Below are 26,801 nucleotides of genomic sequence, written 5' to 3'. Positions count from 1 at the left end.
ACGAGTTTACGTATCATCTATTGTTGAGTGGTTACCGGATCCCATACATATTATCACGTTAAGATTTGAGGTCGAACTCTCAATTGTATTGTTAATAGGTTTCCCGTTCAAACCAGATCGCCGTACTGCTTCGTGGTAGAAATAGGTAGGGGAGTAGTAGGTACCTACCTACGCAGGTTTATAATTCTCCCTACCATCAATAAATTCCGGTTGTCTATCTTTTTTATTTTACTCTGACATAAAACTCTGAGAAAATTGCTACCCATTCTCCAGTGAATCTCTTAGTCATTTTTACCTTTGGGAAAAGACCGGATGTGCGGTTCTATTCTTTGGTTGTTTTAATCTTAAACTAATCTTAAGCTAAATTGGTTAATCTGGAAAAAAAAACGGGCGAAGCTATCTTCTAGGTTTAATGACGTCTCTAAATTGTAATCTAATTATCATGCAGTCTTGCGACTATACCAAGACTTTAATCCTGTGGAAAGGGTTCAATTTTTCTTAGTAAATAGATACGTAATATATGTTTAGGAACGACTACCACAGTGAAGAAATTACAAAGTATCTTAAAATGAATTCGACAAAATCTATGTAATTACCGTTTGTAGTATCTACCTAGAGCAATAAAAAAGGTGGTCCATATACGTATGTGTTATATATAGATACTATGCTCTGCATATCATAGGCAAATAACATTTTTTGCAGGGAGGCGGTGGGGTCGGTGGGAGCATTCGGGTTCCCCACCCTGACTCCTGTGTGGAGGTGGGCGAGGCTGACCTCGAAGATGGCGTTAATGGGCTGCAGGTCAGACGAGGCAGTGAACCATCCTTACACCAGGATACCTTACCTCCCCAAAGACAGGTACGGAGCAGCTATAAGCTTAATATTAAAACCGTTATACTTACGTATATTATTATGTAGCTAATTACGCTGTAATAAAGTAACAATTATTGTTTGAAGACTATTTTAATTAAGCTGTGGCGCTATCAACATGATTTTAATCCGCTTAATAACAATTCTTTGTTTACTAATATTAATTGTGTCAAAATAAAAAAAATACTCCTAATAATCAGAAATATTCAAATACTGCAAAATATGAAATCGCGGTCAAGAATGACGTCTATAAGTGCCATATAGTATGACGTCATCAAATATGATTTTGACGCACACACAAACGTTTCGTATCGAATTTGATGAGTAAAGCTTAATTTAATTACGTTTTAGTTCAATAACGGAACGAAACAGAATGTTTTAGTTGCGGAAAGGAGTAAGGTGGGTGGGTACCTTTTCTTTCTTTTCTTAATTGATGATGATGATTCTTAATTGAGAGCACATATTTTTTCTCATATTCGTTTTTTGAATAAAACTGAACTGATTTTGCGTATTTTTGTTTTTTTTCCTACCTATTCTAGTAACTTCGACGGGCTATTCTAGATTCACCGAAATAGTAGGTAAGCTCATGGGGCTCAAGCCGAGAGTGTTGCTAACACTGACCCTAGCAAGAGCAGTATTTCGCAGAATCTACCACTGGATCGGAAACGCGATCCACTGCGAAGATCCAGCGAGAAATTCAGTGGGCTGTGTCTATGGGAATTTTGCTGATGCTTCTTTCAGGTGTCAGAACAGACGAAACGCTGGTCGGCGGCGGTGGTCGGACGAGACGATTGCACCCGCATCACGCAGAAAGTGCATCCGATGTCGGACGGACGACAGCCGGACTCCAATGTCGAACGACACGGACACTCCGGTCAACACTTCCAGAGGCAGTCTAATAGGTTATCTATGCAGTTTTCCGGGCCAGGGTAAATATAAATCTAGTCTTAGCTTACTTTACAGGTCAAATTAGGACGTTAGTTGCTCACCATTTAAGACTAATCTCGTTTGAAGAAAGATCGTCTTATAAAGTTGGGCAATTTCTGGAGGTATTTAGACGTTGCAATACTAATGTACTATTACTATGCGGACTTTTGGCGTCATCTTGTTAATAGTTAGTTAACTAGTTCTAAAGCTTAATGGTATGACGTAAAAAATTGAAGGTGATTAGGTATAATGCCCGAGTCATTTCAAATTCGAATAACTCTTTAGAGCACTATTCAAGATACTGCCACACTGTACGACAAAAATGTTCTGCATATTTCTACTACAAAGTTCTGTAAGTCGTTACACAAATGAATTAAAAATTCGTCCTTATGACTCAAGGTGAGCGTTTACATTCTGCCGCTGTGTAGACTCCTATTGACACTTGGATAGAGCTCATTTTCCTATATATGACTAAAATATTTTATGGTAAAAATACTGTTTGCGTTTTTGTTATCAATACAGAAAAATAATACATTTATAAAATACTTTCCTCTTCAACTTTGTGAGCGTATAAAGAACAGCTTCGTATGCTTCGTCGCAGTACGTTTTAATTCGTTAATTTACAAATGTTTTTGTTGTCTTTTTTCGGTAGGAGTGGCGTGTGGTTAGATGCAGCCGAACGAATACAGAGTTACGGCAGCAAGAGCTTACCGCGCGACGCCCGGAGGGAGCCGCTGGGACAGGACACGTCTTCTGTTAACGACCATCAAAACCATAGGTAAGTCTTGTGGAATTTTATTTTTTATTTTTTATTATGTCTTGTGTTAGTCTTGGTTCCGATAAAATATTCTTAAACATAGTTCGAAACACTAAAAAACCGATATTTATACCAACCGATTTCACTTTTTAAACGGATTTAAAACAACCGATTTAAAAAAAAAAACCTGCAAATCTTTTAATAAACTCTTCTATAAGCATATCAATTAATTATTCAATTAACATAAAATTGAAATTTACATCCAAGATTTCTTAACTGAAGTTAAGAAAAGCATTTTAACAATGCCAGTTATATTTCTGTTTTGAAATCGAATTCAAATCTTACTGGCTATTAGCACTCGTGAACATAGTTTTTATTTGTGTGGTTATAGAGTTCATTGAGAGCAGCACGCGCAGTTACCATCTGTACTTACTCTGGCCGTGATGTTGCAGTTGCTATGTACATAGTGTATTAAAATTTTGGAAGTCGTATCTGAAAATGGCGGCATTCATGTTGGTCTTTATGAGTTCCTGTAATCACAATAATAAAACCACTTTAAAGAAAAACTTGTCAATAGGGAAGTGTGAAAGTGGCCCCGGTGGAAGTGTGAAAGTGACCCCGGTAAGCAACAAATTAAGGAGCGGACGGTTAGCGTGGTATGGACATGTGATGCGTAGAGAGAAGATGCACGTGACTAGGAGATGTATGGAAATGGTAGTGCAAGGTAGAGGGGGAAGAGGTCGACCGAAGAAGACATGGATGGAGTGTGTGAATGACGATATGAGAGAGAGAGGAGTGAGTGTTGAGATGACGACTGATAGAAGAGAATTAAAGAGAAAAATTAGCTGTGCCGAACCAACCTAGTGGGATATAAGGTGGAGAAAAAGAAGACTTTAAAGAAAAACTTGTCAATAGTCATGTGACTAAAGCTCGAGATACAAGTGCCATTTATATTGTTTTTTTTTAAGGGATTTGATGACCTGGTAACTAAGATCTTTAAGGCATGTCTTATTTTAATTTACATTCTTATTTTTATGAAAAATAAAAATAGGGAGTGAAGATGATTAATTTGAGACATTAATCAACTGGGATGAAATTAAATGAAATGAGATGATATGGGATGAAATATAATCTCAGTAAAATGGTGGTCATTTATTAAAATTTTTTCAGTGGACTTTTTGGAGGATCCCGAGAAGTTACGTCCAGCGGCTTTGTTTCATTTTCCCACATTTGTGCACTTTCACAGATATTAAACAGTTAATAAACCACCATTATTACACATTTAAACTTGAAGAAACACTAAATAGACAAAATAAAACAAATTACACAAATTCACTCCTCGCGTTCCCGCCAAAAAGTCCCATTTATATTGTTTTTTTTTTTAATTCACAGAGTAGAAGACATGCTCCGATGGGTGACGGGAGTTAACAACGTGGCCAGTGCGCATTCAGTTCAAGAGCGCCCTCTCGATCTCTTACCTGAAGGTACATTAAACCTCAATCTTAAAAATGCATTATTATCACTACTACTACGATCTCGGCTCATCAAAGAACCATGTGGTACATCTACCACATCGCGCTATATATAAACGTAAATAGAGGAGCCCATAGACATCACAGTGCGGATCCGGCCACCAATTCCGAAGCAGTATCAGGTCGAAGTCCTAATTAAATCTCGATATACAACGCTTTTAAGGTCGATAACATTAATGATTCATTAGATTAATTTGTAATTAGTAACTAAGTTCATTCGTCTACAAATCTAACGTTATAAAATTTAAATATAATGTATATCGCACCTATTAATTATAGAGACCCATTTCATAATTCATAAATGGAGCTAAAACGACCCTTTTCAGCAACTCTTAATAATCAATTGACCAAAAGTAGCTTATAAAGGAACAAACTTATCTATCGCTCTCTTTCGCTCCGTCCCCTCTACGTCTTTTCGGTTTGAAAACTTCACTCGATGTTTTCCAAAGACGTGAAGCAAAAACTTTATACCCCTTCTAACGAAAATCGCCTGGACGGAGGAGTATGAAATTTCCCACACTTGTAGAGAATATAGAGATAGGAGTCTAAAATGTTAATATTTTTTTCAATTATGCATAGACAATATATTAAATCAATAATAAAAAGCATTACACACACTACCGTGTATTTGACACACACACGCATGCATACCATTTGTTAATATGTAGTCAAACTTTTGTTATTGCCTATAGTCTGTGGTCAAACTGAGAATAGATTAAATATTGTATGTCTTTATTAATATTTGTCTAAAGTGTGGGTAGTCTTGACAAAATCTGTCATTATAGAAGTATAATAATAGTCTTTGACAATAGAATCATAACAGTGTATAAACCTATAATTTAAATTAATTATAGTCGAATTTCGACTACGGGGGGACCACTAGTAATTCTAAAGTTGAGATATAATTGTTGATGTAATATTTCAGGGGGAAGCGAACGCGCGATCACAGGACTGGAAGTACCCGTGAGCCCGAGCACTAAGCACGTCGGTGGCGCCACACAAGCCGTTTCCGTAACTCTGGTCAAGGGCGAGAAGGGACTTGGCTTCACGATCACGACAAGGGACAACCCTACCGGAGGACATTGCCCTATTTATATCAAGAATATTTTACCAAAGGTAAAACGTTTGTATCACACAGCTTTTAGTAGTGCGAATTCAGAATGACCATGTTAATTTAAGTTTTTATCTACTATAATTTAAATAATTGATTAAAAGATATACAGTAGAATTTGAAAAGCAGTTTCCATGATGAGATCAAAAAAAACTAATCAAGAATTCGTGGCGAACTATTTATCTAAAAGAGTAGATCACATATTTTTATTGTATTAATAAGCAGACCAGTCAACAGTGCTTCTGGTGGTTACCGTTGCTCATGAAATTAGCTATACGGCTGAATCAAATCGCGTATCATCACTAAGGACTCATTTCAAACCGCCTTTAGATAATAGTATTTCGTAGCGCTCAGGGAACACCTTTTAAGAGATCATGCCAGGGCCGGATGGTCTGAGCCGGAAAGGAGATCATCTCAAACAATTCCCTAGAACACTGCCAAATGTATAAGTCGCTGCGTAGACATATAGGTTTTTCAGTAATGCTTGTCTCTCCTTCCATACTCCTCTATCATATATCATTTCTTAGCTCCCTCCCCTCTTATGCATATCGTCTTTCACACAATCCATCCATTTCTTTTTAAGTCTGCCTCTTTCTCTACGTCTTAGGCTGACCGTATAATATTAAAAATCAAAACAATATGTACTTTTTGTGATTGTATTTTCTGTGTACAGTAAATATTTAATACTCAGTTTAACTTTTTGGCGGAAATGCAAGGAGTGAAATTGTGTGATTTGTTTTATTTTGTCTATTTATTTAGTGTATCTTCAGGTTTAAATGTGTAATAACGGTGGTTTATTAACTACCATGACATGGGGTAAATTGGGATCCTGGGGTAAATTGGGACAAACCTGCGGAAGATTCTCAAAGTACCTGTAACACGGAATCTACCTAATTTTGTTTATGTTAATATTTATCAATGTATAGAAGAAAAACCAAGTTAACTATGGAAGTACTAAATATGAGTTAAGTTGGTCCCAAAAATTCGTCAAATTAAATTTAAAATAGTGGTTGAAAAGTGAGTTTTAAAACAGCTTAAAGAACTTTTAAAAAAAGTAATATTATCGTTGTTTTTTCAATAAGATCACAGTTTATATAAGTTTTTAATACACCTGGAAATACCACAACAAACGGTAAGTTGCAATATTCTTATTTTAAATACAATATTTCGACAAAATAAAAAATGTATATTTTTTCCTTTCTTTTTGGGGAAAATTGGGACGTATGTAGGGTAATTTGAAACGAGACTGGAAAAATTAGGGACGAGAAAACACAAAATTGGAACGCCAAAAGACAAAATAGGGATGGCTTGTTAGGGTTGTCACTGATATCTTATAATAGATTTTTTAGCCTATACTATCACTTAATTGCGTGATGTAAAGAAGGTTTATCAGTTAGTTCATGTAAGTATTATAGGTAAAAGAAAAGTATATATATAATTACTTTTTTTCGCGACATTTTCCTTGTAATATCTGCACGGTCGTATGTTCTTTATAGCAATAAAAAAAATTAAAAGTTAAAAGAACTCAATCGAATCAAAACTTTTGTTATTTCAGAATCTATTCACGCGTCGAATCATGATTTTGTTAACATTCACAACGAACACACACAAATAAAAACAGGCCTCAGATTTTAAATGTAACATTAATTAAAAATCCGAGATATCCAATTATGAGTGAGTGAATTAATTGAGTTTAGTTATTTAGCTTAGAAAGAATTTCTTTTATTTTTGTTATTATTGGCAGTAATCAGATAAAGCTGTTTTTTTATCTTATTCACCTGATATCTTACTCTTGCTCAAAGATCATTTTGAAAATGTTGATTAAATAAAATTGTATTAATGCATTTCCAGTCCTTTTGTTTTCTATTTTTTATTCTATTTTATGATTTTGGTTCAGAGTTGTGATTTTTAAGGAAATTAAATAATAATTTTCTAAAATATAACATGCACGTACTTTTTTTGATCATTGTATTGTTGATTATCATTCACGTCACATCGCTTCGGAATAGAAACCAGCTTAATTTACACTATGTTGTGTATTGTGCTTAAATTATGGATTGTATTCATCATTTCGGTCCATATAAATAATTATATGGCACCTACCTATATATCGCAGTACTGCGAGTTGACAACCCTTACAAATATCCCAATTTAACCCTTAACCGTGTCAATTTACCCCGGACGCTGGGTAAATTGGGACGGCCATTATTTTACCGATTATTTCTTTAAAATGAATAATTAAAATAATGTAACGGTTTTTATCACCTAGGTACGTTCAAGACTCAACTTATTTCTTTGGTTGAGCAGTGACTATTTAATTGGAACTATTTTAAAATTCAATCTGAAGGTCGATTTTGTCCCTATTTACCCCATTTTACGGTATTTACTATCTATAAAAGTGCATAAATGTAGGAAAATAAAACAAAGCCGCTGGACGTAACTTCTCGGGATCCTACAAAAAGTCCACTGAAAAAGTCTCAGTAAATGACTACGATTTTACTGAGATTATACTTCGTCCCATGTCTCATCTCATTTCATTCCAAAATATCATTTTTCATAAAAATAAGAATCTAAATTAAAACAAGACTTGACCTAAAGGTCTTAGTTACCAGGTCATGAAATCCCTTAAAGTAATACTCATTTGTTTGTTCAGGGTGCAGCGGTAAGTGACGGTCGTCTCCGAGCCGGAGATAAACTAGTCTCAGTCAATAACGTCTCGGTGTCGGGACTCACTCAACAACAAGTCGTCGCTCTGCTGAGGAACACTCCCACCGACTCCACTGTCGACATCGTCATTGAGAGAACCGTTCCTAATCGGACACAGGTAGCATATTTAAAATAGTGGCTAAATTTAAAAATTATTATCTGCGTTACGCAAAATAACGTTTTTAAATTTATACCAATTTTGAGTATCTTCTAAAGAATCTTTTGTAGTGATGTCTATTGGTAGACAGGATTTAAATCGTTCTAATAATAGACAATATTAACATTTTAAATAAATATTATTCATTCTTTCTTCCACTTAACAAAAACAACCACTTGATAAGTATCTTCCCATAAGTTTCTCAAGCTTTCTTAATGTTCACATATCTATTCGTTTTCATTTAATAAGTCTGTTGCGTCAGAATTGAACCTGTGCAATTAACTTAAATTATAATATCGGTATGTTAAAATATACTCGCTTACATGAGCTTAAACTTCATTTCAGAGGGTAGAGCCCCAACAAAGTCCAACGAAATACGTGGAGAAAGCCATCGGCACCCCGAACCCCCCGAAACAAGCAGAAGCTGGCGCTGGACCAGAAAATGGTCGAGTTTCCAGTATAGTGAACGCGATCAATCAGAATAACCCCAACAGCTCAATGAGAGGCAGGATACCGAAGAGCTCTTCCAAAGATGATCTATTGAGTAAAGAGCAGACTCCGGATAGTGCGCTACAAGACGCTTTAAATACTTCTTCGGGCTCTGTGAGTATTCATGAGTATTAAAGCTAGCTGAAGTAAAAAAAACATGCGATCTAAGATTTTCATAGTTTAAAACAGACGAACGAATTTAGGGGGTTGCCGGCTTTCCACACACACAATGTGTTGCCACCCTACTCTTTTTTTATTTTCCTACCTATGCTGATAGCCTTGAGAGGCTATCTATATCAGCTGCTCCTTGACGTTTAGGTGAGCTCACGGGACTCAAACCGAGAGTGTTGCTAACACTGACCCTAACAAGAGCAGTGCTTCGCAGAATCTACCGCCGGACGAGAAACTCAGTGGGATGTGTCTATGGGGGAATACCCTACTCTACTGTAATTACTGTTCCAACCTTTAAAACGCAATGAATAATTGCTTTACGGTAAATTTCAAGCGGGACGGTAAATTATACCCCAATTGCTATCAGTAATGTATATCTACAATGTTACTAAGCCACTACTTTTAAATAGCCACTGTAGCATTCCAGGCCAAAAAAAAACGGAATAATTTATTTGGTTGCTGGAAATTTTAAAATACGTTCATATCGTTTCAGATATTAGGTTTAAGAAATCGCCTAATACTTCGACTAGATGTGCCGGTTCATGACTCCGAGAAGGCCGGGCTGGGTATTAGCGTTAAAGGCAAAGTGACTGTTGGACCAGACCCACAGGACTTGGGTATATTCATCAAATCAGTATTAAACGGCGGAGCTGCATCTCGAGACGGAAGGTTAGTGATGCATGAGTTGATTTTAAGATAAATGTTTTGTGTAACAAACCTTCGTTAAATCGATACTAGATCAAAATTTATTTTCCACTAGCGACCCGCCCTCGCTTCGCTTCGGAAACATTAAAACACACATGAAACAAAAAAAATAAAATAGCCTATGTTCATCAGGGACAATGTCGGCTTCTAATGGAAAAAGAATTTTTCAAATCGGTCCAGTAGTTTCGGAGCCTATTCGAAACAAACAAACAAACAAATCTTTCCTCTTTATAATATTAGTATAGAAGTATAGATATAGATTTCGTAATTAATCTGGTCTTAATTGTTGATATAGGAACATTTTTTGTATCCCATTGTAAAACTTTTATGTATATATTTTTTTACGATAAAAGATAAATTGATCTTTACTAGTTTTTGGGTAAACTAAACTTTAGGTAAAATAATGTGGATATGATGTCCCGTTGCCTTAGATTAAGAGTATGTATATTGGGGATTTCCAAATGGGCCTGTGGCGGGTAGCCATCATACAACGCAAGATAATTGACAGATGCCTGAATCTCGCTTACGACATTTTCAAAATAAAGCGCATATATACAAGTTCCGAACAACAACACAGGGACCGTCGGTCTACTGAGCATATATCACCCGCTCGGTTGAAGATCTTCCCTCCGTCGTTTAAGCCTCCCCAAAGGCCTTATCGATTTTCAGTTTACTCTGAACTGGGTGCTTTATAACTCAATAATAATATGTAAAAATATTTTCTTCAAATAAATAATAATAAAAAAAAAACGCTTTTATAGAAAATCAAACTAAAAATTAGAAATTAAATTTTAATAAATTTGAATTAAAAATAGTGTAAGAAAAAAATATTTTACTGTAAAAAAGCGCGGGTTGCATGGTGACAGTAGTTATAAATTATTATTTTTAAATTTTTTTTTAGTATTGACCTGTCATCGGTCCATAATAAGTATACCAAATTTCGAGTTAATCCGACGTTTTGAAGGGGGTCAAAATCATGTTCAAAGATTCCGTTACAAACATACATACGTCTGAAGCTAATAAAAGCGTATTAAAAAGTAAAAATGTAGTAGAAAAGTATATCAATCAAAGGACATAAGCATAACTGGAAAAAACCCCAGAGAAAACCGGTTCACGGCGCGAACAAATTACTACTACTACTACTACTACTACTACTACTACTACTACTACTACTACTACTACTACTACTACTACTACTACTACTACTACTACTACTACAATATGAAATTAAACTTTTTCTATTTTGATTCTAGATTACATACGAACGATCAGCTTCTGAGTGTGAATGGCGTGTCGTTGGTGGGTCAGTCCAACGCTGAGGCGATGGAGACACTGCGAAGGGCGTTGCTGCACGCCCGGCCGCAGAGGAGTGGCAGTATATCTCTTACTATCGCCAGGAGAACAGGTAAAATATATTATTAATGGTTCTACATCTCACTCCCACTCACACTCTGACTGTTCGAATCCCGGAAGCGTACTTAACAAATGTTTATTATTGACTTCCACGGTGAAGGGATAACATCGTGTAATAAAAATCAAACCCGCCAACTTATAATTAGCGTATTTACTGGTGGTAGGACCTCTTGTGAGTCCGCACGGGTAGGTACCACCACCCTGCCTATTTCTGCCGTGCAGCAGTAATGCGTTTCGGTTTGAAGGGCGGGGCAGCCGTTGTAACTTTACTGAGACCTTAGAACTCATATCTGAAGGTGGGTGGCGGTATTTACTTTATAGATGTCGGGTAGCCACTTAAACCCAAATGGGCTGTGAGCTAGTCCACCCATCAATGCAATAAATAAATAAACTTTTTTCGCTGGTAGCTAAGAGGCCATTCCAGCTACGCCTGGACGGGTAGGTGAGCTCGCGGATTCAACCTAAGAGAATTTGCTAACACTAGCGCTAGTAAGAGCAATGCTTCGCAGAATCTACCATAGTACCCCCGCTCCCCACGCTCTGGCTTAGATACAAAGATTTATAACACAATTTGCTATAAAAAATTGTTAATACCATCTTAGATGCTTCTCAAACTTTATCATAATCCCACAGAAAGTATGGACAGCCTGGCGAGGTGGAAAGACGACACTCCACCGAACGGCAACGATACGACCAGCTCCAACGACAACTCGCAGAACTACAACACCGTCATATACACGTCCAGCGATAAGGAGAACAAGCCTACCGACAACCACAACTACGACGCCAACAAGAACGAGGCCTTCGATAGCCACGAAGCAAGGACCGGCCCCAAAAAACACGCTTCCATAGTCACCATAAACAACAACAGCAGCTGGGTCTCAAACCAATCCGATGACACTAAAGGGTATTTAGAGAGAGATAAGGATGTACCTCACGACGCCAAAAGGGATAGCTTCGAGTGGAGTCGGCTGGATGGATGGAACCCGGTGATCGATAGATTGACGGGACTAAGAAACGAGAGCTATTACATGGCAACCCAGGTCGATGTTCCGCAAATGAATGGACATCATTATAGACAGAATCTAGGACACGTACATATGTCTCGATCGCCGCCGGCTCATCACAACGTTATCATTGAAGAGGACTATGGTACGACGAGGTGAGTTATTCCAGATTTAATACAAATATTTTTATATTCTTTCAGTGTAGGTAATTCATTTCAATACCTACCTTATTAATATAGTCTACTACCATAGAAGTGTTTCATCCAAGTTCGTATTTATTAATAATGTTTCACTAACTGCACTGTAAAAGTATTCAAAACATCTTAGCTCGGCATACCTATTGACGACGATGACGTCATCACGTCAGTTCCACCGGAGCGATTATGAGTGTGTGGGCAAGCCACTATATGGATAACTTTTAGTCAAATTTAAATTTCTAAAGCTTTCAATTACTTTTGTTAATTTTAATTGTGTATATTTTTTTTTATTCATAGAGAGCTTCAATGTTAGCGGTTACTCTGGCTATTAATTAGTGGTATGCGATGTCGGCATCTTAGATCTTCCCAGAACAATACATTTCAAGTGGGATAGATTTTGCAAGTTTTTATTGAACTAGTTGATGTTAAGAAAAAAACTTATACAAAAAAGTAACTGATGTTTCACTGCTATTTGAGCTGATAAATAATTATAGTATTTTTAAGTACAAGAAGAATTTTCTTCTGTATTATGTATGGTACACACAGACGTTAACACATAATATTTTTACGCTTCCTGACTCCAACAGGGAATCGAACCTGATGCCTGTAGTATCATTGTCAAGGTCGCTAACCATTAGACTAGGGGCTCCCAAACTCATTATATATTTTTTAGCGCCCCCATTTTCTCACCTACTTAAAAACCACTATAGCGAGAGCTCAGTCGGTGTCTAAGAGTCCTACTAGATGAAATTACAAATCGCCTCTACACAACACTCCCATTTTTTTTCTGGGTCTCTTAGCGCCCCCCTTTGGCCTGCAGCGCCTATGAGGGGGCGTTATTGCACACTTTGGGAAAGGCTGTATTGGACCATCGGGGTGACCGATTGATTTATTTACTTATTTATTTATAACTGAAGTCGTCGTGGCCTAAAGGATAAAACGTCCGGTGCATTCGTATGTAGCGATGCACCGGTGTTCGAATCCCGCAGGCGGGTACCAATTTTTCTAATGAAATACGTACTCAACAAATGTTCACGATTGACTTCCACGGTGAAGGAATAACATCGTGCAATAAAAATTAAGCCCGCAAAATTATAATTTGCATAATTACTGGTGGTAGGACCTCTTGTGAGTCCGCACGGGTAGGTACCACCGCCCCGCCTATTTCAGCCGTGAAGCAGTAATGCGTTTCGGTTTGAAGGGTGGGGCAGCCGTTGTAACTATACTGAGACCTTAGAACTCATATCTTAAGGTGGGTGGCGGCATTTATGTTATAGATGTCTATGGGCTCCAGTAACCACTTAACACCAGGTGGGCTGTGAGCTCGTCCACACATCTAAGCAATAAAAAAAAAAAACTAGTGGTCCCGCAGTAGTTGAAATTCGACTATAATTAATTGAAATTATATGCTTGAACATTAATTTAGATCTATTGTCAAAGACTATAAAACTTGTACGTATAATCACAAATTCCGCCAAGACTACTGTAAAACTATAGACAAATAATATTAAAGACAAACAATATTAATCTATTCTCAATTTAACCCTAGACTTTAAGCAATAACATAAGTTTGACAATAAACAAACAGTACATATGTGTGTGTGTGTCAAATACATGGTAGTGTGTGTAATGTTTTTTTATTGATTTATTAATGCGTAATTTAAAAAAAATTAGCATTCTGCACTCCTTCCCTATATTCTCTATAAATGTGGGAAATTTCATACTCTTCCGTCCGCGCAATTTTCGTAAAAAGGGGTACAAAGTTTTTGCTTCACGTATTAATATATGGATTACGAGTATGTATATTAGGAAATAAATAGCCTATGTTTTGTTAAGTTTGTGATTAGATAGTGCTTTAATTTCTCTATACGTGTTGTGCGTGCAGGGGCAGCGGCGGCGGCGAGTCCGGCAGCGAGTGCGGAGCCGCGGCCGGCTTCAGTCGGGACGCCGTGGGGCGCCGCTCCATGTCCGAGAAGCGACACGCCGCCATGGACGCCAAGCAGACCGGCACCTACAAGAAGATCAAAGAAATCAAGGCCATCCATTGTGAGTACAAACTATAACTACTATTCAATTTGCCCACTGAGTTTCTCGCCGGATCTTCTCAGTGGGTCGCGTTCCCTATCCGATGGTAGCTTCTGCGAAGCACGGCTTTGTTATAATTCTGACATTGCTGATGTACATGAGCAACGGCCTAAAATCACTGTCAAATGGGACGCAGGATTTTATTGCAGACATTGGTAAGCCAGCTTACGTCTCTGTCCGGTGTTAAATAAAAATAAATGAAATTAATATGAAAGGGAAATACATTAAATGAGATGAGAATAAATGAACTTATAATAAATGTTATATTTCTAAATTATCTTTACCATAATACATGTAGTTTGATAACAAGATGATTATTTAAAACAGCAATGCAAGTTGGTCCCGCACTCGGCATGAGGAAGTCTTCCAGCTTGGAATCACTCCAGATAGCTATACAAGAAAACCAAAGGAATCCCAGAAATGAACCTATTTATGCGCGAGCGCACCCACGTAAGTATTAATTTTTTTACTCTACTAAAAAGGCACACTCCTGTTAACATTTTTTTATAGCAAATTGTGTTATAAATCTTTGTATTAAGACATGGCGGGGGGAGCAAGGGTGCGAGGAGAGACGGGCCCACGCTGCCCACGGACATCACCTCGACTACTCAGTTGAGTTAAACTCGTCGATTACGACGAAGAGCTCGTCGACCTAATTAACCCATAGACACAGCCCACTGAGTTTCTCGCCGGATCTTCTCAGTGGGTCGCGTTTCCGATCCGGTGGTAGATTCTGCGAAGCACTGCTCTTGCTAGGGCCAGTCTTAGCAAATTTCTCAGGTTGAGTCCGTGAGCTCACCTACCCGTCTGGGCGTAGGGGGAATAGCCTTTTAGGCTACCATCGAATAGGTAGGGAAAAAGTTGAGTTCTCTTAAAAGGGGCTCTAACGCGATTTTTTGAACAGCAGAAATTTTTAATTATGAAGACCTGTTATGTACGAAAACAGACAGACAGATTGAAACTTTGCGTTTGAAGTTTTCTGGTATTTACGATTAAAAACGGACCTTAATTTCATTTACTTTATACATAATAATAATAAAGCCTTTTATTCGGACAACAGATATACAATTAAGTTTCTTATACTACTGCACTTATACTGATATATGTATATATATATATATATATGTATTTTACAAAATTAAAATTCTTCACGTATTTGGTGCTTCTTCACTTTCTGTAAGTCCGTTTGCCAGTTGGCAAATGCCTCCTCTAACCTGCTCCATTCTGATCTTTCTCTCTGGCTACTCTACTCCATGTTATGCCCGCAACCTGCCTGATATCATCGTCCCATCTTTTTTGTTGCCTGCCTCTTTTCCTCTTGCCTTCCCTTGGGTACCAATGTGTAGTTATTTTGTTCCATTTTTCTTTTCCTCTGACCAAGTGTCCCGGCCACCGTTAACGGACCTTAATTTCGTTTACTTTATACATAGGTCCATTTAATACGTCCGACTTTAGTTAGCTAATCATAACAGTATTGTGAACGACCTTTCGTGTTTATAGTGAATTTGATTACAGCGTTAAAGCACTGGTTGACTGACGACAACGCCGGCCCGGAAATCATCAGAGGATCGCCTCAACAATCTTCACTGTCGCACAAGAAACCGTCGCTACTCAAGTCCTTATCGACAATGTTCAGGTTTGTTGTATTTTAATGTACTCGTGAAAATCAAATGTACAACTTGAGCTTCAGAGAAACTAAGAAATTAACATGGATTTTCGTGTAATGTGCAGCAGAGAGACTAATATTATTAAAGCTTTGCTAAATATAGAAAAAAATATACTTCACCTATTTAAATTACAACTGAAGATCGCTGTAACTTTTTGATGTACGTACACTTGAGCTTTTAAACCGTTTACAATTTGAGTAACTGAATTACTTATTCCAATACGCAGACCGTTTTCTCTAATTCAAAAAAGTGTTCAAATAAGGTAATAATACAATAGGCAACATGCGTTTTAAATTTAAACTAAATATATTATTGTAACGTTTCCATTGTATATCTTTTCATTTTCATGGACTTAAAGATTTTTAATATGTGAGCTATTAAAATGTTCGTACGTTAAAATATTAGTCTCTGCCCCTCTTTCTCTCCCTCTTTTTTTTGGAGTTATCAACCCGTCAATATAATATAATATTATATTCTTCCCTCACGCTAAGCAAAAGTTGCCATGGTAAACTTGTTACATATATAAAACGTTAAATAAGTGCACAAAATTTTTTCTGATTGGTACATGCGCGACAAGTATATTCTGGATACGATTTACATAAAATGCGTTCTTAGTGAGCGCCTGCATCGCAAATCTATCAGACGTCTAAATGATAAGGGTGGACGCGCTCACAGCCCACCTGGTGTCAAGTGGTAACTGGAGCCCATAGACATCTACAATGTAAATGCGCCACCCACCTTGAGATATAAGTTCTAAGGTCTCAGTACCTATAAGTTACAACGGCTGCCTCACCCTTCGAACCGAAACGCATTACTGGTTCACGGTAGAAACAGGCAGGGTGGTGGTACCTACCCGTGCGGACTCACAAGGTCCTACCGCCATATATGACTGATGTCCACATTTTATTCGTGTCGCAGAATAGGGAAGCCCCACAAGAAGACTGAAGGCGAGTGCGGGCGCTCGCAGCCCGGCCGCGCCTCCGAGAAGTCGCTCTCTAGGGACGCGCTCGACCGACACAACCGACTCGACGAGCGGCCTGAAGACAACACGCAACAACAAACGTAATATTGAAGTTAAACTTCTAATGCAACCTCCAACAAGGTTGCGTTAAACATTTAACGCTAACATACTAGAAAGAGAGAGCGAGAGTGAATGCGTGGCATTCGAACGCATGCGCGGAGTATACCTGTTATAGGTCAGCGTGAGCGTTCGCAACGAGTAGCGTTCAATATTTTAATGATATATTTAAAAAAAAATATAAGTTTATTATTCTATCTATAATTTAAAATATCTATACTTTTATACTAATATTATAAATAGGAAAGATTTATTTGTTTGTTTGTATTGAATAGGCTCCGAAACTACTGAACCGATTTGAAAAATTCTTCACTGTTTGGAAGCTACACTATTCCCAAGTGACATAAGCTATAATCTTTTTTGAAAAAAATTAGGGACTCTTATTAAAACTCCAATAATGTAACCTAAGATGTAAAAAAATTACCTCAAATATTCTTTACATCGCGTGCCCTACGAAAACTATTAATGATAGAATAAAATAATGTACTACGACTTTGTAGAACACATCATTATTTACAAAAAGTGTTGCGACAGCATATTTCTGACTATTATAGTTATTCCGCTATAAGCGTTCTTTTATTTAAAAAAATAAAACAACATCAAATATCATTGAAATTTTTGTTGACCCGAGCGGAGCCGGAGCGGGCCGCTAGTAAATAATATAAATGTTGAAGATGTCGCATCTCTTGTGCACAGCATTCCCTATTACAAGAGCAAGCTGATTTAAGGATGAAAAATGAAGAAAACCACAATACTACATACACATCGAAAAAGAAGTTTCACTTCATTCACGCGCACCGTTTTTTTTTATTTTTATTTTATTTTACATAATATATAGTTCAAGGTTTATTATAATGTGTTAGTACTATTGACGAAATTACGCGCAAATAGTGTAAATAAAACCAACTCTTTCCGATGCAACAGAAAATTTATCTGACTTTAAACCTCTAACGTCCAGACTGTTGTGTACAGCTCTAGGACGGAGACGTCTCATTCGCGGCAGAGCAGCGGCAGCGGGGACCGCACCCAGCGTCGCCACCCCGCGCCCCCCGCCGCCCCCGCGCCCCCGTACCGCGCGCCGCCGCACCGCACTGTCACCCAACAACAACAGGTAACAACGATCAACACTATTCAAGTATTGATTTATTAAATCAACATTTCTGTGCGTCATCCCTTTATGACGGGACAATTAAATCTAATACATTAAATCACATTTTATCTCTTCCGATCCCAAATTGTTCTCCATTTGTTTTTAATCACCTAGCGGCTTGTGATGTTAAGCGGAGCATATTATCCATAACTTCCAATGCTGTTGGAAGTGACTGTGTGGCCCGTAATATGATCCTTCCTATCCTAGACCAAATCCTTCCCATTATTTGTCATATCCTGAATGAATCATTATCTAGCGGCATCTTTCCAAAGGCTTAGAAAGAAGCGCAGATTACACCACTGCCAAAAAAGCCGAATCCTACATCCTTTCCAGAATACCGTCCAATTTCCATTCTACCATTTCTTTCAAAGGTTTTAGAACGCCTGATTCACAACCAGCTCAGTGAGTTTCTTACGAGAAACGAGCTTTTAAACCCTTATCAGTCCGGCTTTCGTCCTGGCCATAGCACGGTCACAGCCCTGGTGCATATTACGGATGCCATCAGATTTGGCATGGATAGTGGGAAACTGACGGTGTTGGCATTGCTGGATTTCAGTAATGCTTTTGGCACCGTTGATTTCGACATACTTCTAGCCATCCTTAGCTCCATTAACATATCTCCAACCGTGGTTGATTGGTTTCGCAGTTACCTGTCTGGTCGCCGACAGCGTATTCACTGTGAGAATGTTTATTCTTCATGGTGTGAAACGCACGTAGGTGTACCGCAGGGTGGCGTTTTATCTCCTTTACTCTTTTCAATTTTTATAAATTCTATTTCTTTACAACTTACTTCTTCCTACCACCTGTACGCAGATGATCTACAGATATATACGCAAACTTCTTTACCAGAGCTGACCAACGCGATAAAGATCCTGAACAATGACTTATCGATATTGTCCCGTTGGAGTAAGTCTCATGGATTGAGGGTGAACCCGTCAAAGACACAGGTCATTGTTGTCGGTAGTTCAAGAATGTGTTCGAAAGTTATATGGTCGCAGCTTCCGGCTATTTTATTTGACGGCGCACAAATTCCTATTAGCGATACTGTGAAAAATTTGGGTATCTTAATTGATAAAAACCCTTTCATGGAACGCACAAATAAAAGAGGTTAGCCGGAAGGTGTTTGCATCAGCTGGATCGTTGAGACGGTTACGAAATTTTCTTCCACCTGCCACTAAAACTGCGCTTGCACAGTCTTCACTTCTTCCAACTCTTGACTACGCTGATTCCAGCTATCCGGATCTAACCGAAACACAACTTGATAAACTTGAGCGGCTACAAAATTTCTGCATAAGATTCATATTTGGGTTACGGAAATATGATCATATATCTGAATTTCGCACTAAGCTCAGGTGGTTACCAATTCGCCTTCGCCGCAATACTCATGTCCTTTAATTACTATACTGTACTCTCTTTAACCCCCATACCCCTACATATCTCAAAGAACGTTTCGAGTTCCTAGGTGATACGCATAATTTTTCTCTGAGATCATCGGATAACCTGAGACTGAAAATGCCGGTGCATTCATCATCGTTCTTTGACAATTCATTCACCGTCCAGGCGGTTCGATTGTGGAATGCTCTGCCGGATGCAGTGAGAAGTGCTCCAACTTTAAACTGTTTTAAAAGAATGGTGAAGGAACACTACTTATCTGCTTAGTGCTGTTTGTTGCATCATTATCATTTATCATTTCCATACTGTTGATTTATTATGTGTGTGTAAGTATATTAGTATGTATTGTATGTAAGTATGTATATTAGTATATATTATATTATGTAAACGGTATATATCTGTTTATTATATGTATATATTTTCTACAATAATGTATTGTATATGGTACACCGCAACATACCTGCTATATTTTTTATATTTTACAGAATTTCTGTAAATTAAACGGTTGTTTGGAAGAGATCGCTTTTAGCGATAAGACCGCCTATTGTACATATGTGCTTTTTGACTGTTTTTGTTTTTGAATGTAAATTGTGTTGGTGTGCAATAAAGTGTATTCTCTCTCTCTCTCATTCTTTACTGGTGGCGGGACCTCTGGTGAGTCCGCACGGGTAGGTACCATCACCCTGCCTATTTCTGTCGTAAAGCAGTAATGCGTTTCGGTTTAAAGGATGGGGCAGCCGTTGTAACGATACTCAGACCTTAGAACTCATATCTAAAGGTGGGTGGTGCATTTACGTCGTAGATGTCTATGGGCTCCAGTAACCACTTAGCGCCAGGTGAGCTGTGAGCTCGTGCACTCATATATGCAATAAATAAATAAAAATACGTCATTCCATACATCCTATGATTGTGGCATAAAAGTCATAAACTATTTAAAAAGTACACATGCCAACTTCAGATTCAAAGCATAATTAAATGTACTCGGGAAATAATTTTCTTAATTTCTGGCAACACAGGCTATGGACAGCGCCTGGGGTCCCACGGGTCATTACGTGAACTACGAAGAGATACAACAAAACCTCAAGTGAGTTTTAATAATAGTATAAAACTAAAACGATTAAATATTAAAATACAATAACTTAGTCAAAATTTAGTACTGATGAATATTCTAGTGCTCGACGCGAGAAACTCAGTGAAGTTCAGATCGGTCAGATGAGGAGGCAAGTCCAATCACAGAGAGCCAAGGCTGAAGAGGAAAGGTGAATATCTAATATTTTGTAATATTTCAACTCGCAATTATTTTGGGGGTAACAAACACATCAGTGTTGTCATTAATGAATATTAACAAAGATACTATTCGTTTTTGTTAGTAATAATTTTTTTGTGACAGCTAATAAGTTAGAGAAGTATATCAATTTAATTATTTTATTTGTACAACTGTAATATCAACGTTACTATGAATAAATAAGATTAATGCTCGTTTTATTAAAATAATATTAATGTTTGTTCTTGCTCCGATCACATCGTTCTGGTAAGAAGCATGTGTTTTGTAAGACTAGTTTGATATTATAGATTCAAATTATAAAAAAAAAACCGAGAAAATAAAAAAATCTATAAATATTAAATTCAAAAATAGCTAATAGTCTCCTAGTTTTTGACATTTAGTGACTAAAAATATCGTTTCATTCGTAGTCATGGCATAGAGTATCCAAACTGTCATTAAATTATAGACACAGACTATATTACGTCTGAAGTAGGCATTTCTCTAACCATTGACAATATTAGATAGATAAAAAGAAATCACGCTTATACTAGGCACTATAATGTAAATTGTTGTGTTTTTCAATTAACCGAGGATTTTTCATTTGTTTATGTAGTTGACCTACAAATGTTACTAGACGTGTATCAGGTAAACCACGTGGCTCGAACGATTGGGTTGTTAAAAAAAAAATTTGCATAGATTTAGAAACCGAAAATAATATTGCCTCGAGATATTTCCCGTGCAAAATAAATATCAACTATTCAAATATTCAGTAATAATTACTAGTAAGAACAGTAAATTGAAGATGTGAGTGGATGAAGGGGTTAAGTACCATTTTTAAGATTTATGAATTTTTACATTGAATGAAGGTGTTATGTGGCTATAAACCATATTAGACCTTAATGTCTTCGTTTAAAGGCCTATTTTTAGAAATTGCTTGCGATGGAGCTATTTACGAAGTAAACGTACAAGTAACAAAAGTTTGTTGCGCGTTTTCTCATAATGTCTTCAATTATTAAATTATCCATAGCCCTGACTGTTTCTGCCGGAAATGCTTACTAATTTGAAGCGTGGGACAGTCGTCATTCCAATGTGATTGTGACATCGAAAATTCTTGCATCAATATAACAAAAAGCGTTGTGCTCTGTTTATACTATGTCAAAAGATGCTAACTTTATGTGATTTGAATTAATTTTGGAATACTTTTTTTTTGTTGTGTAGTCGTCGAGCCGGAAGTGGTTACCACTCTCAGCGCTCCTGTAGGGAAGGGGGAGCGCGCCCGCAGTCCAACTACTACGAGTACGACACCGCGCCGCCCAGACGACCCGGGAAGTTATCGCACTACCATTGAACAACCCTACCTCTTCCTACTCCGCGGGATGAAGCTTCGACTGATCAACGTCGCTGCCCCATGTTGTATTAAAACCAATCTATCTGTGTGCTTAGTGCGAGTTTTTTAACGTTCTCGATAGCGTAAAAATTAACTATAATTTGAATAGAGTTGGAACGTTTGGTCACGTTTGCCGCTTGGGGCGCTGTTGCAACTGCACCCAAATGTTAACTTTCACGCTATCGAGAACTTTAAAAAAGTCGCACTAAGCTCACTAATGATTTGCGAGTATCGATTCCATGACCAAAATGCTGTATAAGAAAATAAAATAAAACAATGAAGTTTCTTCTCTATGGAACGTCGAGTCTCTCGTCTCTCATATCTGTAATTCAGTATATATTTGAAAATAAAATTAAGAAAGCCGCCCTCAATACAGCTTCTAATTTGAATGATAATGGATGTTTTTATGTTATAAATGTTCATAATGCAATTTTACCAGTGGCTAAAGATTTCAATTTTCTGGATATCTAATAATTTTGTTAATTTAAGATAGAGAATCAACATATTGTAGTTCTACTGATGGCGGCTTTTCATTTGACATTGGCTCTCTATATATAACTACTTCGATACAGAAGTTATGGGTAGTTATAAGATTTATAGCATGACGTCATTGTTCCAATAATACGTAATTTACTTTTTTACTCCGTAACATTGTGAGATGTGTCGAAACATTGAAGATTTTTTTAAGAAAATTAAAATCTAACGTAATGTTTTTATGTTTTTTGCTGCGCGAGGCTTATGTGAAATTAAATTGCCTATCCACATAATTCTATTAAAAAAACAAATAAATTAGTTACAAATGTTAAAAATAAGCTCACAACTACAATATTCATTTTTACTGATGGTAGGACTTCTTGTGAGTCCGTGCAGGTAGGTACCACCACCACCCTGCCTATTTCTGCCGTGAAGCAGTAATGCGTTTCGGTTTGAAGGGTGGGGCAGCCGTTGTAACTATAACCTTATATCTCAAGGTGGGTGGTGGCAGCATTTACGTTGTAGATGTCTATTGGCTCCAGTAACCACTTAACACCAGGTGGGCTGTGAGCTCGTCCACCCATCTAAGCAATAAAAAGAAATAAATAAAAAACATTAATTTTCAATTGTTTGAAAATGGAAAGCTATCAGTAAAATATAAGATTATACACAACAATCAAAAACACTAGTATACAGGGTGATGACGATGTCGAAATGAGAATATTGCTTTGTCAACTAATATAACTAAAATGTTACCGTTGAATATCATTGCGTGAAACAGTGAAAGATGTTATCTTAGTAAGAAAAACGGAACGACATAATCTAATTGTATTGTTGCTAGAAATAGGTCAATGACCTCTTCGAAACCTACAGTATGATTATTTCTTCGTATTACAATAATGAAATAAAAAATTTATCTTGTGTAGGACTATTGAGTATCCATACTTTTATTTTAAATGCGAAAATGAGTTTTGAGTGTGAGTGTGAGAAATGAGTGTTATTAAATTTTGGATACCTTTGGCTCAAAAACAACTTTTCCAAAATGTTTATTTATTAACACGACCGAAATTGTATTTAAAATCTATCATAGACACAAAAGCACTTCGTGTGCAGCCTTGAAACAATTCATTATTATAAATAAACGTGGTTCCGTTTCACGTGATACCGCCCCCATCCTTTATAAGACCGAGAAGTATAAATCTTGTTTTATTAAACTAAAGAAATAAAGTAAATGTATCTTATATTGGTATATAGCACACGATTGAAAGAAACCCAATATATTTTAAAACCGATAATTATAACAAATCATTACCGATAGCACTAACATATTTATACTCACTACGTTTGTTTAGTGATCATAAAACTACACTTCTTTTTATTGCTATTTAGAAAAAAATATCTGATATTGTAACAGAAATGATAAGATTTCTGTCTTTAGTGTTCTTTAAAAGTTTTTTTTTGTCAAGGTAAAATATCACGAATCTAATTTGCAATGTGTTTCCGTACAACATTGAAGTACAGTTGTTTGTATGATTTTATTTCTGTGAGACTTTGCGTTTATTACTTATGCGTAAAAGAAAGATTAAATATTATTATAATACTATTTTTAATATACAAGTTAGAATGATACTAACACATTCAAACTTCCTACCGGTAGGAAAATATATTTTATTCTTTCCGTAGTAGGAAGAGTATCCTTTTTTAAAGCCGACAACTTTATGGCTGACTTGGTGTTAGGTAATTGCTCGTTCTCATACTCAGCAGAATGGCATTGAGACATGAGGCTCCCTTGAGGCTTGAGGTCGAAGCTCCAATTGTATAACCGAAGTCTGACTGTCTCTTCCTATCATATATGGCACAAGATGGCTGATCAATCATAGATTCAAATGTTCACTTGAGAAATTATATTAATTAAACAAAGTTTTTATTATCACGAACGCATTGTTATTCGCGAAACATTCACAATGAAATACTCAAGATTTTATCATTGAACTAATTGAACATAATACTGTGTGTGTTTTTCTGAGTCTTATCAAATTTTTTTATGATGCTGTCAAATTTATTATCCGACACTTCTAAATTGGTTTTGAAGTGTTTGAGAAACGGAAAAAAAAGAAACGAAATCTAAGCGTTAAAGGTATTATAATTTTCAGTTAAATTCTCTGTGGTACATAATTTATTGTTTACCAAAACTATCTTATCTGTCCGTCGAAACTGAACGCATCTATTAAAAACAACAAAAGAGTTTTTGAAATGAGATCTTATCCTTCAGACCGGGACGTATGAAAGCTTTCGCCGCAGAAAAGACAGTTAAGGCAGATACTGGCATCTTGAGGCTTACGATCTCCATCTCCACTTATACCAATATAGGATTTCTGAAAAATGTAACTTGTAATAGCTTTCTAAACTTAAAACAACTATAAGTATTTATTACATTTTTCCAACTATACTGAGACCTTAGAACTGATATCTCAAGGTGGGTGGCGCGTTTACATCGTATATGTCTATGGGCTCCAGTAACCACTTAACACCAGGTGGGGCTGTGAAATCGTCCACCCATCTAAACAATAAAAAAATACTACATTTCCTAGATGTTGATTTTTCGATAATAACTAATATCGTTTTCAATACAACAACAGCATAGTTTTCCTCACTCGAAAACTCAATTTATATAATAAGTTCACACCGAATACTTAGGTAAGAAACCATTACTTAGAGTGCGATTTAAATGTAATAATATCTTGGACATTCCTACTTTAAGTGACACCTTAAAATCAAAGAAGCTTTAATGATAGCATTAGGAATTACATGTTATATTAATAAGACAATTTAATTACTTAAAATATACAATTGTTTATGTAATTGTGACTGAATTATTAATTTTTTTAGTATTATGATAATGATAAGTTTTTAAAATGATGATTTCAAAATGATTAGAATTAATTTAGTAAATGAACGTTTATTAGTGTAGTTTTACATGAAATTTGTGTATCTTTTAATTTTTATAAAAATGGTGATCAATAATATAATCTATAAAAATGGATTAGGTCTATTTTATTCTCATGTGTTTTTGTGATATTTAGTTACATCTCAAATGTATCTAGACTCTGATCTATTATTCGATTTTATGTTAATTTTCCCTCCTTTTATACAAAAATGTAAATACGAGGAATTCATGTTTTCTTAATTAGGATACAATTTTTATTCAAATATCTGAATAATAACAATTTGGATGAAGGTAAAGAAGATAATTATAACACGTGACAGAATAAATTCGATTACCTCAACACTTTTTCTGAAGTGCTTAAGTTGTTTAAAAATTAAATAAAATATTGAATTTTTTTCTATGTTCAATTCACCTGACCTTTGTTTTATTGCAAAGCACTTTTGCATTCAAGTGTCCATATTTTTTGTACATATTAAATGTATATGTTATTTTTTAAGCGAAATCATTTTGTATAGTATATTTACTTACATTGTAGGTATGCAGTATGAACAATTGGCCATCTGTACCTTAATAAATGCGAGTCGTAAAGTATTTTGTTTGTGTATTATTTCTTATTTAATTTCATAACTATATATTATTACTAGCTGAACCGGCAGACTTCGTAGTGCCTCAATCGATAAATAAAACACCTAAACTTTTGTTTAAAATAAACTTTAAACAAACAAAAGGAATCCGTCCGACGGGGGACACATCGAAGGAAAAACAAAATTGTTATTTTTATTTAATTCCGAGCATTTTCATACTTATCTACCTTTTAAACCTTCTCTGGAGTTCCACGAATAATTCAATACCAAATTAGCCAAATCGGTCCAGCCGTTCTCGAGTTTTAGCGAGACTAACGAACAGCAATTCATTTTTTTAAATATAGATGTAATAAAATCATTTAAAAACATCAGCCATTTGATAGGTGACTGGATGAAATTTGAAAACGTTTTATTGAACAGAACCGCACAGAGGTGTTGAGGTTTCACAAATATTTTATTTTTTTATTGTTTCTTATGTGTTTATTTATTTGTTTGTTTGTTTCTTTGTTTACTTATTTATTGAGTAGATGAAGGATTTAACAGCTCACCTGGTGTTAAATGGTTGTACATAGCTTGACAACGTGAATGGCGCCACCCACCTTGAGACATGACATCGAAATGTCAATAATATGGTATTATTATTATTTTGTCGTCGTGGCCTAAAGGATAAGACGTCCGGTGCATTCGTGTTGAGCGATGCACTGGTGTTCGAATCTCAGACGAGTACCAAT

General features: G+C 36.4%; 1 protein-coding gene across 13 annotated transcripts in view; it reads left to right on the top strand.

The window, feature by feature from the left end:
* baz (par-3 family cell polarity regulator) overlaps nt 1-26,077 on the top strand; it is a 57,724-nt gene extending 31,647 nt beyond the window's left edge. For 10 of the 13 annotated variants that reach the window (XM_028182095.2, XM_028182094.2, XM_089730330.1 and 7 more), the window contains 18 exons: nt 703-858; nt 1,612-1,799; nt 2,450-2,575; nt 3,947-4,038; nt 5,012-5,202; nt 7,851-8,021; nt 8,406-8,663; nt 9,214-9,389; nt 10,679-10,830; nt 11,472-12,000; nt 13,928-14,088; nt 14,455-14,577; nt 15,643-15,763; nt 16,713-16,856; nt 17,845-17,983; nt 20,431-20,498; nt 20,569-20,673; nt 21,897-26,077. In XM_028182095.2, coding sequence (XP_028037896.2) covers nt 703-858; nt 1,612-1,799; nt 2,450-2,575; nt 3,947-4,038; nt 5,012-5,202; nt 7,851-8,021; nt 8,406-8,663; nt 9,214-9,389; nt 10,679-10,830; nt 11,472-12,000; nt 13,928-14,088; nt 14,455-14,577; nt 15,643-15,763; nt 16,713-16,856; nt 17,845-17,983; nt 20,431-20,498; nt 20,569-20,673; nt 21,897-22,026 — 3,030 coding nt within the window. In that variant the 3' untranslated portion in view covers nt 22,027-26,077. The remainder of the gene's footprint in view (nt 1-702; nt 859-1,611; nt 1,800-2,449; nt 2,576-3,946; nt 4,039-5,011; nt 5,203-7,850; nt 8,022-8,405; nt 8,664-9,213; nt 9,390-10,678; nt 10,831-11,471; nt 12,001-13,927; nt 14,089-14,454; nt 14,578-15,642; nt 15,764-16,712; nt 16,857-17,844; nt 17,984-20,430; nt 20,499-20,568; nt 20,674-21,896) is intronic. The other 3 variants (XM_089730331.1, XM_028182098.2, XM_089730332.1) reach the window with 2 other exon arrangements.
* The last annotated feature ends 724 nt before the right edge of the window (nt 26,078-26,801 follow it).

Source organism: Bombyx mandarina, chromosome 10 (genome assembly GCF_030267445.1).
Source record: "Bombyx mandarina strain Sakado chromosome 10, ASM3026744v2".
NCBI lineage: Eukaryota > Metazoa > Arthropoda > Insecta > Lepidoptera > Bombycidae > Bombyx > Bombyx mandarina.
Note: the sequence above shows the minus strand (reverse complement) of the source record. Positions and strands in the feature narration are given on the sequence as shown.